A 17,214-nucleotide genomic window follows, 5' to 3' on the forward strand; every position below is an offset into this window, starting at 1 on the left:
TGCATGTTCGTTGAAGGTCACATGTGAATAACTGTACAAGTGAACCACTTGTATATGGGTTGTATATGGAATGTGGACCCCCTACTGAGATGAACCATGAGGGTCACCATCTACAACATCAAATCCCTCACCTGTGCACATTCATTTGTATGCATAGTTTCTGAAAACGGATGCAGCCTAAAGCCATTCATTGAGTTTGTCATGGGAGTGGCCTTTGAATGAGAGACTTCCCCCTCTGAGCCGCTTTGCCAACTGAGCTCTCATGAAACTCATCCAGCCAGGGTCTTATTGGCGGGAACCGCACCAAATATTAACAATATGATAAAAATAGCACCAACATAACAAATAAAATTAGATGCCCCCCAACAGAGCTGCTGGGTGCATGGCTGCCACCTTTTAAAACAGCCACTCAGTATGCAGAAATCAAGCAGATGTAGGAATTGAACAAATATTTGTCAAAATAGCCAAAGCCATTACAAATAAAATAAAATACATAAAGCAGAATGAAATCAGAAAGGTGACGGGCAGAAATGGAAGAAGGTGTAGCTTTCTCCATCCCCTCAATATCCCTGTTGGGAAAAGCTACCTTTGCTTCCATTTCTGCCTGCCACTTCTGCATCAGCACAGAAACTGAGCCAGCGCTGAAGTTGGCAACCTGGTTTGAGCCACACACTGCCCACAAGATCTCCGCAGCCAAAATGAAACACCGGGGAGTTTTAAAAGGTAGATTCCTGAGTCAGATCAACACTGCAGCACTGCACAAGTCTCCGAGCAGTACTTGGGAACTGCCTTGTGCACTAAGCAGCCAGTCTCTGCTGTGCAGACTCTCTCTCTCTCTCTCTCTCTCTCTCTCTCTCTCTCTCTCTCTCTCTCTCTCTCACACACACACACACACACACACACACTTTTGTGAAATGTGAGGAGTCAGCGATGCCCGTCAATGTTGTCTTCTCTTAACGAGCAGGCAGTAAAACTCTTCCTTCTACGGAAGATTCCCTCCCTCTCTCCAAGGAAGGCACATTTATTTAAAACCATCGCCTGAGTATGGCTGCAGCTTGAGGTGCTAAACTGAACTACTTATTGCAGCACTGAAGATCTGAGGGACTTATTCACATCTTGTTCTTTCTTTCTCCAAAGCCCATTTCGTTCCTCTCTTGGAGGAGAGAGCATCTGTGCTCGTTGGACAATGCTTTCTCGGAAATGCTTGAGGTTTCTTTATTTCACTTTCTATCTGTGGGCAAACGTGTTATTCATCCTCCTTCAAGGTAAGTTGCTTTTATCTTATGTCTCTCTGCTCACCCCCAGCCTGCCCTATATTTCTAGTTAGACATTTATAATGCTGGTGTTTAATCCTTTGGAATCCAGCTCAAAAGAAAAGATTGTTTTATGCGTGCTTTTTTATTATTTGGAATGCTAGGTGGGTGACCCACATACGTACTTGGTTAAAGAGGCAGCTGTATTTATGAATGCAAAGTATGAGGTTTCTATATTCTATAATCTAGTTTAATTGAAGCGGGGGAGATGTATCTATCTGGAAATAAGTTTATTTATTCGTTATTTATTGTTACATTTCTACCCCCCATCTTTTCTCCAAGGAGTTGAAGGTGGGGTACGCACTCTTTTATCTTCACAACAACCCTGCGAGGGTTAGGCAGAGATCCTGTCACAAAACACCAAACACAAGTGGCTCTTTCAAAAGACGAAGTGGTTTTGTTTTGCAAGGGATTCTTGGCCTCCGTTTCTTCCACACAGACTGAACATAGGAATCCAATCATTTGTTCGTTTAGTTCAGTATTGCCTGCCCTGGTTGGCAGCAGCTCTCCATGGTTTCACTCAGGGGACACTGCCGGAAGATGCTAGGGGTTGAACTCTGACCTTCTACACACAAATCAGATGTTCTACCACTAAGCTGTTGCTAGAGAGGTGCAAGCCTATGCAAACCTCCTTGAGAGAAAACCCTATTAAACTCAGCAGAACTTACCTTTGAGCAAGGTTGCGTAGCATCTGGCTGCTAATGGCACTTTTGTGGATCGGGGCCACCTGCCGAGAGAAAGGGGAGGACAAGGACCAAGAAAAAAACAGACGGGTTCTCACACCAAAGTGCTACAGTTTCTTCGCAAACTGTTGTCGAGTCATGCTTGCCAAAACATGCAAGGCCCTCTTTTTGAGGCTGAATTTAAGACGAAGATCAATGCGGTTCTCACAGTTAGGGTGGCCCAATCTTGCTTCTCTGCCTTTAACAAAAACAGTGATGTGCACAAAAGTGAACCTGGCGATGAAATGGGTAATGGAAAAGACTTTGCCTGCTTAATTTGATCAAGTCGGGCTGCTGTTGAAAACTTAGGAGCAAGACTGTGTTTTTTTAAAGCAACACTGAAATGTCAGCAAACCCACTTATAGCTCATGCTTGTTAGCCAGCAATTCCCACTTCTTCTTCTTCTTTTTTGCTACAGAGGCTGAGACTCAAAAAGTTGAGTTGTCAGCTTTCCCACCACCCTCCAAACAAAATGTTATTTCCCTTTAACAGCAGCTTGTTCTCCAGACTATACTTGCCAGTTGACTCCCCACAAAAGTCTGGCCTGCTCCTGTGTCTTCCAAAGTACCATAATGTACAGAAACCAGCAGGTGAAGCTTTTCTCAGCATGGAGATAGGCATTAACCTTTTTCTGATATGGTATCAACATGCTGAGGGGCAGTGAGGCAGCATTAAATGGGCACATAACTTCTATGCATACAGTTATAGGTGCAGAGGCACTTTCAGACCTTCTAAGGACTTAAACAGAGGCCAGATACAAGCATCCTTACTCTCCCTCTCCATGCATTCATATGATATCTGAATAAAGTTACAGTCTCACTTGCTAATATGATGATAGCTACCTTTGGGGGGGGGGTTCTAAGTGTGAAGGTGGAGTGGGTGTTTCCCAAATAAATAATGTTTAAAAAGTTGGGTGCCTCCCCCCCCCTCTGTCAAGCGGTGGCAAGAGCCCATGGGGTTCCAGGCATCCACCCAGGGTCTGTGGCCCTGAGACATGGCGGAGACTGCCGTAGCTTTAAAAAGTATGGTTTATTCACCAATTTACACTTTCAGTCTGCATGGAGGGAGTCCGGATCTTACAGCATGGTCATTTCAAGAGGGAGTTGTACCGCACAGCCCTGCAGCCATAGAGTCCAAGGAATCTCTCCCAGCTGGCCTTCAGCCAGCCTGCCCAAGATGGATCCCAGTCCTTCTTCCTTCTTCTTCTTCCCAACAACTCTTGCTCAAGACTCTCTTTTTCTGTCACCTCACACCATAGCTGTCACGTGTCCTGTTTTTTGTGGGAAACCCCGGGATTTTAATTCGTTTCTCACTGTTATCCCGAATAGAAAAAAATCCTGGAAATCCCCCGGATTTCCTACCTGCCAGGGGGGCTCCATTTCGGGTGCCACTCTGCCCATGTCTGGGCACCGGAAATCGGGCAGAGCTGCACCGGAAGTCGCTTCTACGCATGTCCAGACATGCGTAGAAGCGACTTCCAGTGCCACACCGCGCCGCTGCTGATACCGCATTTTTCAGCGGAAGACTTGGCAGCTATGCCTCACACCCAGTTACCTTGGCGACCTTCTAAACCCTCAGTCTCTGCTCACACTTCATGGCAAAGGGGAAGGGCAGTTCTCTTGCATTGCCAAGGGCTCTAAATGGCCCTTTATTCTTCCTTAATGGTCCTAGTTTAGCTAAGTCATTTTGCACAGGCTAGCCCAGGAATTCCTCTGCAGCTTGTATTTCTCCCTTCACATCCCAAATAGTCAACCACCCCCGTCTATAACAATAAATAATATTCCTGATAAAAGCACAGGAGCCAGTGCCAGTAGAGCAGTTGGCTCTCCCATTTGCAAGTGAAGGAGGTGTTCCTTCAGTTACACAGGCCTTGAGGCATGTAGGGCTTTAAGGGTAAGCCCCCGCACTCTGAATAGGAGCCAGTAGACCTGCCTGAGTCCTGACAAGACCTGGTCCTAAATTAATACCTGGTTCCAGTTGTCAGCCTAGTGCAGGCATAGGCAAACCTGTCCCTCCAGATGTTTTGGGACTACAACTCCCATCTTCCCTGACCACTGGTCCTGTTAGCTAGGGATGGTGGGAGTTGTAGGCCCAAAACATCTGGAGGGCCGAGTTTGCCTATGCCTGGCCTAGTGGCTGTGTTTTGTACTAACTGCAATTTCTGAGCAGTTCTCCAAGGCAGCCCTGTGTACAACACATCACAGGATCCTGTAGGTTGCCAGGGCAAGGATAAGTGAAGTTACAGGGGACCAGGCAAAGGGCCTTCTCAGCAGTGGCACCCTCCATGTGGAATATCCTCCCACCAGATGTCAAGCAGATAAAGAACTACAGTACACAACTTTAAGAATACTTCTGAAGGCAGCCCTGTATCGGGAAGTTTGATGTTTTATTATGCTTTTGTATTTGTTGGAAGCCACCCAGAGCGGCTGGGGCAACCTAGTTAGATGGGCAGGGTATAAATAACATTATTATACAGTGGTACCTCTGGTTAAGAACTTAATTCGTTCCGGAGGTCCGCTATTAACCTGAAACTGTTCTTAACCTGAAGCACCACTTTAGCTAATGGGGCCTCCTGCTGCCGCCCCGGAGCACAATTTCTGTTCTCATCCTGAAGCAAAGTTCTTAACCCGAGGTACTATTTCTGGGTTAGCGGAGTCTGTAACCTGAAGCATCTGTAACCTGAAGCATTTGCAGCCCGAGGTACCACTGTATTGTGGCTAGGCTACCTCTGTCCAGGAAGGACTACAAATGGTGCAGCTGCTTCAACAGGTAGAAGGTACTCCATGCCATTGAAGCTACTTGGACCTCCAGTGCAAAGGCTGGATTGATGTGTGCTCCCAGACCGACACTGATCCATGAGAGGGAGTGCAAACCTATCCAGGACAGGTTGTCTCCAAACAAACGAAACCACCCAACATGCAACATCTTCAGATGATACCTTTTCTAAGCAATCCATAGGCATGTGTGAACCGTAGGCAGTGCCAGATTTACTCATAAGCTAAACAAGCTATAGCTTAGGGCCCCACTCTCTTGGGGCCCCCCCAAAAAATTAAAGGGGAAAAAACTGGATGTACATTCCCAAAATATAAGATAAAAAGTAAATAAAATAAAACCTACATACAGCAACAGTGTTTTGTGTTGTGTAGGCTCCTATGATGTAAGTAATGGGCCCCACCTGCTAGCCTGCTGCCTAAAATATCACTGGTTTGCTCATTTCTATATCAATTACAGTGGCACCTCGCAAGACGAAATTAATTTGTTCCGCGGGTCGTGCCGCCTTACGAAAATTTTCGTCTTGCGGAAACAAACGGCAGGCAGCAAAAAAAAGCAGCAAAAAAAATCATCTTGCAGGACGCGATCTTGCGAGGCAACAAAGATTCGCTAGACGCTTTTATCTAGTGAGTTTTTCGTTGCGTGAGGCATTCGTCTTGCGAGGTACCACTGTACTTTGATAAAATACATATTTTGTTGTGTGCAAATGGCTTTAGATACCTATTACGTCCAAAAAATTACTATATAGCATATATTCAACACAAAAACAGTGATAATTTGTTGTTGACAAAGGACAGCTGGACATATAAAGGGCCCCATTACCTTCAGTAGTTTAGGGCCTCATCAAACCTAAATCCAGCCCTGACCCCAGGCCACAGTTTAGCCAACCACGCCCATTGTGTTGTCAGTGTTATCAATCATGATACTGTCACACATATGGATCCTTGGCCATTCATCCAGTTGTGTTTGTGTGTGGGAGACAGGTGCTTGCCAGGACCAAATCTCTCTGCTGCAGAATAATTCAGTGGCTTATCGGGCATTAATTCAGCATGCTGCAGTTGGTATTGTGATGTGATTAAACCTTTAAAAGGTGTGAATGAATATTCAAATGTCTGGAGGCTTATCTTTTATTATTATTATTATTATTATTATTATTATTATTATTATTCCACTTTCTTGCCCCATGTTCAGTGACTTCTTCCTTCTGCTCTTTCCTTTTCTTCCCTAGACGGCTTGGCGTGCAAATCTGAAGAAAGGCTGTTTCACAAACTCTTCTCCCGTTACAACCAGTACATCAGACCTGTGGAAAACGTGTCAGATCCAGTTACAGTGTATTTTGAAGTGGCAATTACACAGCTTGCAAATGTGGTAAGGCTAAATGCGCAGTGCCAGCCAGATAGTTAGGTGCCGTGCAATCCAAACTCCTGGTCATAGAAGACTCACCTTTACCCCAGGGTCTCTAGCACATAGATGAAAACCCTGGGTGTGTACTGCTCAGTGTGCTTGAGAATTTTCTCCATTCCCATCTTTGTGCTCCATGTGTGCAATGGATCAGTTGAATTTTTCAACTTTCAAAAAAGTTGTAGCATGATTTGGGAATTCCAAATATATTTTGCTTAAATTAATATAGCTTAGTAAAAAAAATTTATTACCCCACCCATCTGGCTAGGTTTTCCCAGCCACTCTGGGTGGCTTAGTTTTGCTTGGTGTGTGTAGAATTGATAGAAATCATTAAAATCATCCTGGAGAGAAGGAGGAGGGCCAGGGGACAGAAATGAGGCCGGCTGCTGAATCTCCCCCTCCTGCTGTGGTCAGTCCCCCTCCCACCCACTGGTCTCCACCTAGAAAACACAAGGGAAACAAAAAGAGGTAGGGTTGCCATACATCCAGAATTTCCCAGACATACCTGGAATACTGCAATCGGAACGGAATCCCTTCATCATATAGTTTTTACTTGCCCTCGGTATAGTGCTGTCCGGATAAACCTACTGAGACCATTAGTCCCATAATTCTCTGGACTTCCAGTAGAGACTTATCTCGCCCTATTACTGCAAGACACTGACTCGTTTGTAACCTTGCAAGTGGCAAGATTTGATTTTTTTTAATAATTATTTTTATTAAGGATTTTCGTGGGTTACAAAGGTAGTGCAGTGTCTCATGCATCATTTTTACACATCAATTTTACTTGTTGAGACAATATGAGGAAGGGGGGAAAGAGGTGGGTGGGATGGGGAGTTGGGTGTGGTGGATTGTCAATGTTTCTGTTTTTCTTGATATGTGTAGGGGTTCAGCGTGCAGGTTCTCTGTTGTTTGTTCGTGCTTCTCTGTTGGTGAGAGAGGTCGGAATTCATCTTAGGATGCAATTGCTCATTTGTGGTTGGCTGTGATGATCTTTAGTTTCTTGTGTGAGTGGGGAGGGAGGATGTTTTGATTAGGTTAGCCATAGTGATTTGTATGCTGACGGTAAGTTTTTGTTGTTGTCTTGTTGGGCTGTATAAGTGATGAAGGGGAACCATACTGGGGTGAAGGTGTCTTCTTCTGTTTGTCCCCGTGTCAGTTTCAGCTTACTGGTTAGTTTTTCTAGTAGGGCCGTTTCCCATACAACTTGGTACCATTGGTCCATGCTTACCCCTGACAGGTCCCTCCAGTGCCTGGCTATGATGTTTCTTGTTGCTGACAATAGGTGGATTATAAGTTCTTTGTGATCTGAGTAAGCGTTGTTATCTTGAAAGATATTTAGTAAAGTGGCAAGATTTTTAACTTTTGTCCTATAAGAGGCGAAATGGACTGTTACATGAATCCTGAAAACTTTTACCATATTGTTTTTCCTAATTTTATATCATCTATAATTATTATATTTTTAGCCCTATATTTTTTTTTACTGATTGTAAAGCAAGTATGTCTCTTTGTGTCTATTTTTATGTGTATATGAGCTTAAAGCTGAAATAAATCTATCTATCTATCTATCTGCAGTCGGAAGCAGTGTCCGGGTGGAAATCGGTGAAATGTCCGGGAAAATCTGGATGTATGTCAACCCATGTTGGCAGTGTTGCTTTTGCTGATTTCCCTTAAAAATAGCTCAAAAACGTCATTTTATTTATTTATTTATTTGCAATTTTGCCAAAAAGGCTCAACAACTTTTGTGTCCGGATTTTCACTTTTTGAAATATGGCAAGCCTAAAGAAAGCCGAGGAGAGATTGGTTGCATGCATATGCAGCCTATGACTGCTGGATCTTGACAGATATAGAAAAGGAGGAGGTTAACATGTTAAGAGCATAACAACTGCCTTGCTGGATCAGTCCAAAAGTCTGCCTAGACTTACATCCAACAGTAACTAGCCAGATACCATTGTCAGTTCCCAAGTGTGACCTGAAGGCAGCAGACAAACTTTGTGGGTACCCAGAGTTTAGAGATACACTGCCTTTGAAAATGGCATGGCTAATGGGTGGTGTAGTGGTTAAGAGCAGTGGACTCGTAATCTGGTGAACCGGGTTCGCTTCCCTGCTCCTCCACATGCAGCTGTTGGGTGACCTTGGGCTAGTCACACTTCTCTGAAGTCTCTCAGCCCCACTCACCTCACAGAGTGTTTGTTGTGGAGGAGGAAGGGAAAGGAGATTGTTAGCTGCTCTGAGACTCCTTAAAGGGAGTGAAAGGTGGGGTATCAAGTCCAAACTCTTCTTCTTCTTGATAATAGACCTACCCTCCACAAATGTGCCCGATCTCTCCTGTGTGTTGTTCTGCCTGCAGTCAGGAGGGCCCTTGAAGCCTCTGAGATTACCTCCCATACCCCCGTCTGCACCCTAAGGGACTGTGTGAAGCAGCCCTGTGACACAACTGTAGGAGTAAATCATTTGCCCTCTTCTGTCTCTAGGATGAAGTCAATCAGATTATGGAAACCAATCTATGGCTGCGACATGTAAGTGGATATTTGTGCGCTAGGGTGTATTTCACATTAGTGTTGGGCTTCAAAGTTATGGTTGGGGTGGCTCCAAAACATTTCCTGGGATAAGGAAGCAGGAATCTATTGTGAGGGGGTCTGACACTTCTGTTTCTAGTGTATCTGAAGAAGTGTGCATGCACACAAAAGCTCATACCAAAATATAAACTTAGTTGGTCTTTAAGGTGCTACTGAAGGAATTTTTTTATTTTGTTTTTATTATGTATGGTATATCCTTATTGTATACTGTTAGACACTATGGTATAAAGTGGTATATAAATTATTAAAATATAATAAAATGAAATAAAATATATGGGATTATTCTATTCAATAATAATAATAATAATAATAATAATAATAATAATAATAATATTTATTGTTTCCCCAGCCACTTTGGGTGGCTCCCAACAGAATATTAAAAACACGATAAAACTTCAAACATTAAAAACTTCCCTAAACAGGGTTGCCTTCAGATGTCTTCTATAAGTCAGATAGTTGTTTATTTCCTTGACATCTGATGGGTGGGTGTTCCAAAGGGCGGGCGCCACTACCGAGAAGGCCCTCTGCCTGGTTTTCTAACACTGTTGTCTAAGGCAACACAGTGACATTTGTGTTCAAGTGGTGTTTGAGCAGAAGAACATAAGAAGAGCTTGCTGGATCAGGCCACTGGCTCATCAAGTCCAGCATCTTGTTCTCATGGTAGCCAACCAAATGCCTGTGGGGACACCGAAAGCAAGATCTAAGTGCAGCAGCGCTTGGCTCACCTGTGATTCCCAGCAACTGGCATTCAGAGATAGTGGAGGTACAACATAGCTATCATGCCCAAAATCCAAACATAGCCACCATGCCCAAAATCCAATCTCAAACATAGCCATCATGCCCAAAATCTAATCTTGCTAAGAAAGAGGCTTGGGGTGAATGATGAAATATCAACAAAAGCCCTGAAAATCAAGCTGCAGGTGCAGGGTGAATTTTCTAGGATCCAAAAACTAGTTGTTGTTTTTCTCTTTTAGATTTGGAATGACTACAAACTGCGGTGGAATCCAATGGAATACGAAGGGATTGAGTTTATCCGTGTGCCAGCAGATAAAATATGGAAACCTGATATTGTGTTATACAACAAGTATGAACTCTAGTTCCTCATCATTTTATAGCTTTTATTTTTTAAAAAAAAATCAAAACAAAACCAAATCCTTCTGTATTAACATTGAATGGTACAACTTAAGGCTGCCTTGTGTTTGCATTTCCAGTGCCGTTGGAGATTTCCAGGTCGAAGGGCGGACCAAAGCTCTTCTCAAATATGATGGTACCATCACATGGACGCCACCCGCCATCTTTAAAAGCTCCTGCCCCATGGATATTACCTTCTTCCCCTTCGATCACCAAAACTGCTCCCTGAAATTTGGGTCGTGGACTTATGACAAAGCTAAAATTGACCTTCTAATTGTTGGCTCCAAAGTGGATATGAATGACCTTTGGGAGAATAACGAATGGGAAATAGTTGATGCTTCTGGCTATAAACACGATATCAAGTACAACTGCTGTGAGGAGATCTACACCGACATAACCTACTCGTTTTATATCCGAAGGCTGCCCATGTTCTACACCATTAATCTGATCATCCCCTGCCTATTCATTTCATTCCTGACTGTACTGGTTTTCTACCTTCCATCTGACTGTGGAGAGAAAGTCACCCTTTGTATCTCTGTCCTACTTTCCTTGACAGTGTTCCTGTTGGTAATCACAGAGACAATCCCCTCTACCTCTCTGGTAATCCCTCTGGTTGGAGAATACCTGCTGTTCACCATGATCTTCGTGACTCTCTCTATCGTCGTCACTGTCTTTGTACTGAACATCCACTACAGGACTCCGATGACTCACACGATGCCCAAGTGGGTCAAAACTGTTTTCCTCCGTCTCCTGCCCAAAGTCTTGATGATGAAGAGACCCGTCCAGAAACACATCGAAGCCCAGCCTAAGAAAACCAAGAAAAATGGTGCCGCTAAATCCAGCAAGCCAAAGGTCGATGACCCAGGGGAAGCGAAAGTCTACAGCGAGCACAGGTGCTGCCACTGCGACAAACCCAGCGAACCGTCCATGGGTAAGAAAAGGAGACCAAGCCACCAGTCAGCTAAATGGGGGGCTGAGCAAGCAGAATACTCCCCTGAGGTCAAAGAAGTCATTAGCAGTGTCCAGTTCATCGCAGAAAACATGAGGAGTCAGAATGAGACCAAAGAGGTAAGCATTCTGGTGTCTTGAGAATGAATTTGTATCTGAGAATAAGCAGCTGAGTTATAGATGTTGGTCTTCTCCAACACAGTCTTCTCCAACACTTCTCCAGTACTGTTGCTGGACTATAGCTTCCACCATAGACTCATGGAATCATAGAATCATAGAGTTGGAAGAGACCACAAGGGCCATCCAGTCCAACCCCCTGCCAAGCAGGAAACACCATCAAAGCATTCCTGACATATGGCTGTCACCATGCTTTACCATTAGCCAGTGTGGCTGTGTCTGATGGGAGTTATAGTCCAACAATAGCTGGACGGTACCTGGTATTGGTCAAAAGTCCTCAAAAGTCCTCAGTATACCTGAAGGAGCGTCTCCACCCCCACCTGAATTTAGAGCACCTCTACAGTTTGCACCAGTGGTGTTCCTGAGCCAGGTGATTCTTAGGAACATGGGAACCTGGCTAATGCCTGTTAGCAGAGGCACTTAAATAAAGCTGATGGAGGCTGTGTACACACACAGGGGTGGGGAGAGAATCCTGGGAACAACACCAAGTCAGGCCATTGGTCCATCTAGGATTCTAGGTCAATATTATCAATGTTCAGTTCTCCAAGGCTTCAGATATGAGTCTTTTCCCAGACCTACCTCATAACCTCATTTCTCTGATGAAAATAAGGACGTCCCAAGGGAAAGCTGGACATTCCAGGATCAAAACAGAAACTAGGATAGCTTCTGTAAATCTGGGACTGTCCCTGGAAAATAAGGACACTTGGAGAGTGTACTACCTGTTCATGCTGGGGGTTCACCCTGGGGCCTTCTATATGTCAAGTAGACATGTCGTGACTGAACTACAGCCCTTCCCCTTCTTCCTCAGAGTCCTGGCTGTCACTGATTTTCAGGCTCACGTCATAACAGTAGTCTTCCAGTGTCTAAGAAATGTTGCCGCCATTTGTTTTACCTCAGAGCCCTTGCTATAATATGAAGGTGCTTCCATCTCCCACCTTCCCCAGATCCCATCTGTCTTGTGTACTTAGGCTAGAAGCATTATGGCTTTTGGCGTCTTTCTGAGAAAGTGGCAGCATAACGAGGATGTTAATCTCAGTAGGATCCTTGAACAGCTGTTGTAATGTAAATAATGTAATTACTATGGGAGCTGTTGAGGGAAGAAAGCTCCCTATGGTTTCAACAGAAATGAAGACTGCACCTCGGGGAACAAGCCTGTGATTTTATGTGGGCAGTACTACAATGGTTATCCACACCAGGAAGGCTTTTGCATTTTAGAAAGGAAAAAGCATCTAACGCAAGTGCGAAAGTTTTACACGGCATGTTCCCTTTTCCTTCAGCCTCCACCTCTGAGCTCTCTGGTCCTCAGGGCTCTTGTGATCTAACACAGGGCCCCCTCTGCCCACTGAAATTAGGATTGAAGAAGCATTCTGTTAGTGCCAATAGAATAGGCTGTGTTGTGTGCTTGATTGCAGCATGTGTGTGGTACCCACAATAGTCTCCCTCTGGTTTTGCAAATGGGCCACGGGCCCAGAAAGGTTGGCAACCCCTGTTGTACTGTATTAAAGAGGGATCTGTTGGGGAGAGAGAGAGAGAGAGAGAGAGAGAGGGAGAATATCAAAGTGTTGGTGCTGACCTTTAAAGCCCTAAACGGCCTCAGTCCAGTGTACCTGAAGGAGTGTCTCCACCTCCATTGTTCTGCCCAGACACTGAGGTCCAGCGGCAAGGGCCTTCCGGCAGTTCCGTCGTTGCAAGAAGCCAAGTTACAGGGAACCAGGCAGAGTGCCTTCTCGGTAGTGGCACCCGCCCTGTGGAACACCCTCCCACCAGATGTCAAAGAGAAGAACAATTACCAGACTTTTAGAGGACATCTGAAGGCAGCCCTGTTTAGGGAAGCTTTTATTGTTTAATAAATTATTGTATTTTAATTTTTCTGCTGGAAGCCGGCCAGAGTGGCTGGGGAAACCCAACCAGATGGGCGGGGTATAAATTTATTATTATTATTATTATTATTATTATTATTATTATTATTATTTACAATACCAAGTCAGGCCATTGGTCCATCTAGGTCATGGGTAGGCAAACTAAGGCCCGTAGGCCGGTTCCGGCCCAATGGCCTTCTAAATCCAGCCCGCAGCCCGCAGGAATCAGCATGTTTTTACATGAGTAGAATGTATCCTTTTATTTAAAATGCATCTCTGGGTTATTTGTGGGGCATAGGAATTCATTCCTTTTTTTCCCTTCAAAATATAGTCTGGCTCCCCCACAAGGTCTGAGGCCCCTGCTGAAAAAATTCACTGACCCATCTAGGTCAATATTATCTATGTTGACTGGCAGCAGCTCTTCAAGGGTTCAAATATGAGTCTTTTCCCAGACCTACCTCATAACCTCCAACATTTCTCTGATGAAAATAGGGACGTCCTATTCCATCATCATCATCATCATCATCATTTTATTATTTATACCCCACCCATCTGAGACACTCTGGATCGTCCCTCTGCGTCTTCCCTGTTCCATATGGGCATAACTATCAACAAATTATTAAATAGTCTTATTAAATAGTCGCAGGACTCTCTGTCGGCTCACCTAGTCCTCCTGCTACTCTTCCAGTGCTAGCAGGAGAGGCACTGTCAATTGACTGCATTTGGCAAGCTTGCAACATTTTGCCCCAGTATGTAGTTACCTGCATACTGGGATAATGCCACTTTGCCAGGCTTGAGGTGGGGTGGGGGGGAACAGTGCCTTTTTGACATCAGCAACCATTGTACCAATCTCCAGCTTCATCTCATACCTATTTGTATGTCTAACAATCCAAAAACCCAACACTAATGACAGGGTGGGAAAGACTGTAGTGTTTAACAGGTCTAGAAGAAGTGCCCATTTCAGGTTTTAGGGGTCCTTTGGCAAAGTGTCCTCAGTAAATTCCCTCCTTGGGAGCTTTCCACTTCCTTAGCACTGTTTCCACTGCCCAGTCACTCGCCTCTCCCTCTAGGCCCAGTTTGTACCACTTTCCAGAGGGAGCGGGAAAAGCTTGCAGCGGCTCCTTCTCCTCCTCCTCTATCCTCTCACTGCTTGCTCACTTTGAGTGGGCAGGTGAACAAGCAGAAGCAGCAAGAGTAGCAGGGATAGGAAGCTCTGGGATTAAGCAGCCAACCCACTGCCAGGAATGGGTTTCAGCAGGTCGCTGACATTGCCAATCCCTATACACTGGCCATCCTGGAAGCAAAGGATCAGGTGTGAAGATGGGCACCTAGTGGTAAGCAGCAACCAGCAAAACTCCTTCTTATCATTGGGTGGGCATTTTGCTGCTAGTTAAATAACACTGTTTTGTGGGGCCATCTTTGTAAGTAAACAAACGGGAGCAACAGCATTTAAAAATGGGACTCAGCAATTATGCTAATAGGTTTGCGTATTTAAATGGATAAATATTTCATGCTAAGCAGGGTATCATTAGCTTTGGCATGAAGACACTGAATATGCACTTAGAGGTTCTACAGAAATGGAGGCCCTCATCAAAGGATGGTGGTCAATCAATGTAGCCCTATTGAATTCTGTAGAGCTGTGCAAAGGAGCTGTCTTGGAAGAGAGCCAAAAGACAAACATAAGGTTGAACTGGAGCTTTGGGGCCCAAGCCTGGGCTAACCATTATGCTAAGTAAGCTACTACAGCATAGGGTCCCAGCCAGTTTGGGGTCTTTGCCTGTAGTGGAATTACTGGAAAGCTTCCTAACGCAGAGAAAGGATGGCCACCTTCCATCTTGCTCTTTCCACTGAGCTCTTTGAAGAGCGCACTGTAATAAAACGGAACAGTAGCTGTACTTCCTGGAAGAGGAAAATTGACATTACTGGTAGCCCTGGGAACAAGATAACAGGCAGACATTTTATGAGCAAATGGAGGCCTGGGTCTAACATGGACCTTTGAGTGATTTCATCTGTATTCCCAGTTGTCATTACCAAATATGAGTGTGGGTCTGAGTGGACTTAGCAGGAAGCATTAAAGCAGGAGGTTTTAGTCAGCCACATCTCACTCAGTTGTCAAGCTGATGCCACAATAAATTAATTAGTCTTGAAGGTCCTGGGGGGGGCTGTTTTTGTGTGCATTTAGCATTCTTCATCTAAGTGGCTCTCCAGTAAAACTAGTGGCAATCAGGTTTAAAGAGAATGTCATTTATGTATAAGTTCAGGGCTCCAAAACATGGTTCACAATCCTCTAATATACAGCCTTTGCCAATGTGGTGCTCTCCAGATCTTTTGGGGTTACTTGTTCCCGTCAGCCAAAGCTGTGTTGGCTGGGGCTGAGGAAAGTTGTAGTCCAAAACATCTGAAAGGCACCAGGTTGGGGAAGGCTTCCTGAAAAGGACATCGCTGTTCAGCTTTGTTTGGACCTCTAAATCAAGCACACTTTCTCTCTGCTGGTCTAAAGCAGCTGAAGATGGAAAATATCTGATGCTTGCCTTAAATATGCTTGTTTCCTAATACAATTATTCCAAAATGGGCATAGCATTGGTCCTGAAGTCAGCCTGGTTTCAGCTAAGCTTGTTGAATTCAGTGATACTAGGACATGTCAACGCTTCACAATGCTCCAGTTCCATGCGCATCTTCATAAGACAGAGGCTGGAAAACGTCACAATTGAATGGGCAAAACAGTTCTTTCAGCAGAACCTCAAACTGATGATGTTTTATTACCTGGGGGGAAGTTGAATTCTGTCTAAACCTAGTACATTAAATATTATATGTCTTCTTGTGTGTTTACAGGTGGAAGATGACTGGAAATATGTTGCCATGGTAATTGACAGAGTGTTCCTGTGGGTGTTCATAATTCTCTGTGTATTTGGGACAGCTGGATTATTCCTACAGCCCCTGATAGCAGACACATAATTCACTGACTGTTCAAGTTTTGCTCCACGTGTACCTTTCAGTTTTATATTCAAGTCGTCCGCCTGCAGTAGAATGTCTGCTTTCACCTCAGGTCAAGAGAGCAATGTTTTCTTCTTTATTTCTGTTGGCTTTCACATTTTCCCACCAGCAACACGCAAGCAGAACGGGTAGACTGTCCATTACGAGAACATCCGCAACTCTCAGCTCCCACAAAGGAAACACCATTGATCATTTCCAACTCTTAGCATGCAAACAAAAGATGGCTGCTTCAACGTGTATATATGTCTGTGGGAAAGCAGCCCCACATTTTCATGGTCAATGGCTACATTCACCTATAGGGACCTATCTTTATTCTATATCCTTGGGGAATACGCATGAGGATGTTGTACAGCAGGACTAGACAGAAAGTAGATTAAGATCTACTGGCAGAACAGGGGGTGATTTGCAGCAGGCTGATAACTTTTTAGAAACTCCCATAAAAAAAACAATAGCAACAGCAAAAAGATGACCCCCTGCCTTCCCAACACACACACACACACACACACACACACCTTGCAAAAGAAAGAAAGAGCAATGGTTATTATCTGGTGTGTTGTAACTCAGATGTCAATTCCATACATTATACAGTGGTGCCTCGGCTTACGAATTTAATCCGTTCCGAAGGCACCTTCGTAGGTCAAAAAATTCGTAAGTCGAAAAGTGCCATTGGCAACGCGATTTCCCATAGGAATGCATTGGAAACGGAAAAATTCGTAAGTCGAAGCAACCCTATCTAAAAATTCGTAAGTCGAAAAATCCCTATTTAAAACCGCCGTGGTTTCCTTTCAGATGTCGAGACATTCGTAAGCGCGCGGCCATTAGCCCCATTCATAAATCGAAAAATTCAGTTGTCGAGTCGTTCGTAAGTCGAGGTACCACTGTATAGGAAGGCTATCCCACTCATGGGGTACTGTAGGTAATGGAATAATCCTGTAGTTAATTCTGCAATGGTTACTGTCCCCACCTACCACCCTGAGTCATTATTTTGTACCTAACTTTAGCTGGCAGATCTTGTGGGGGCAGAAAAAAACATGAAGTAGCTTGTGCATGCCTGAAGTCCCACGATGGTTGCACTAGATCAGTGTCTGGGACTGATAAGGAGTATAGACAGGGAACAATGTTGTGGTTTGCATCCTACACTCTGCTTATTCTTCCAGTGTAGTTTATAGTACACTAGTACTGTTACTTGCTTATGCGGGACAAACCTGAAATATATTAAGCACGCAATAGGCATCTCTCTATATATTACACACATATATTACTGCAATCCAACACAGACTTAGATGTGATAACGAATGGTTTTACACGTGCCTAACAATGT

At 44.4% G+C, this 17,214-nt stretch overlaps 1 protein-coding gene across 1 annotated transcript; it reads left to right on the top strand.

Moving 5' to 3' along the window:
* Positions 1 to 918: 918 nt before the first annotated feature.
* Positions 919 to 15,963, top strand: CHRNA6 (cholinergic receptor nicotinic alpha 6 subunit). Its single transcript, XM_035097443.3, has 6 exons — positions 919 to 1,265; positions 6,036 to 6,175; positions 8,680 to 8,724; positions 9,759 to 9,868; positions 9,996 to 10,983; positions 15,732 to 15,963. Exons 1-6 carry the CDS (start codon positions 1,187 to 1,189, stop codon positions 15,852 to 15,854), a joined length of 1,485 nt encoding a protein of 494 aa, XP_034953334.3. The 5' UTR covers positions 919 to 1,186; the 3' UTR covers positions 15,855 to 15,963.
* The last annotated feature ends 1,251 nt before the right edge of the window (positions 15,964 to 17,214 follow it).

The sequence above is a fragment of the Zootoca vivipara genome, chromosome 15 (genome assembly GCF_965207765.1).
Source record: "Zootoca vivipara chromosome 15, rZooViv2.hap1.1, whole genome shotgun sequence".
Lineage (NCBI taxonomy): Eukaryota > Metazoa > Chordata > Lepidosauria > Squamata > Lacertidae > Zootoca > Zootoca vivipara.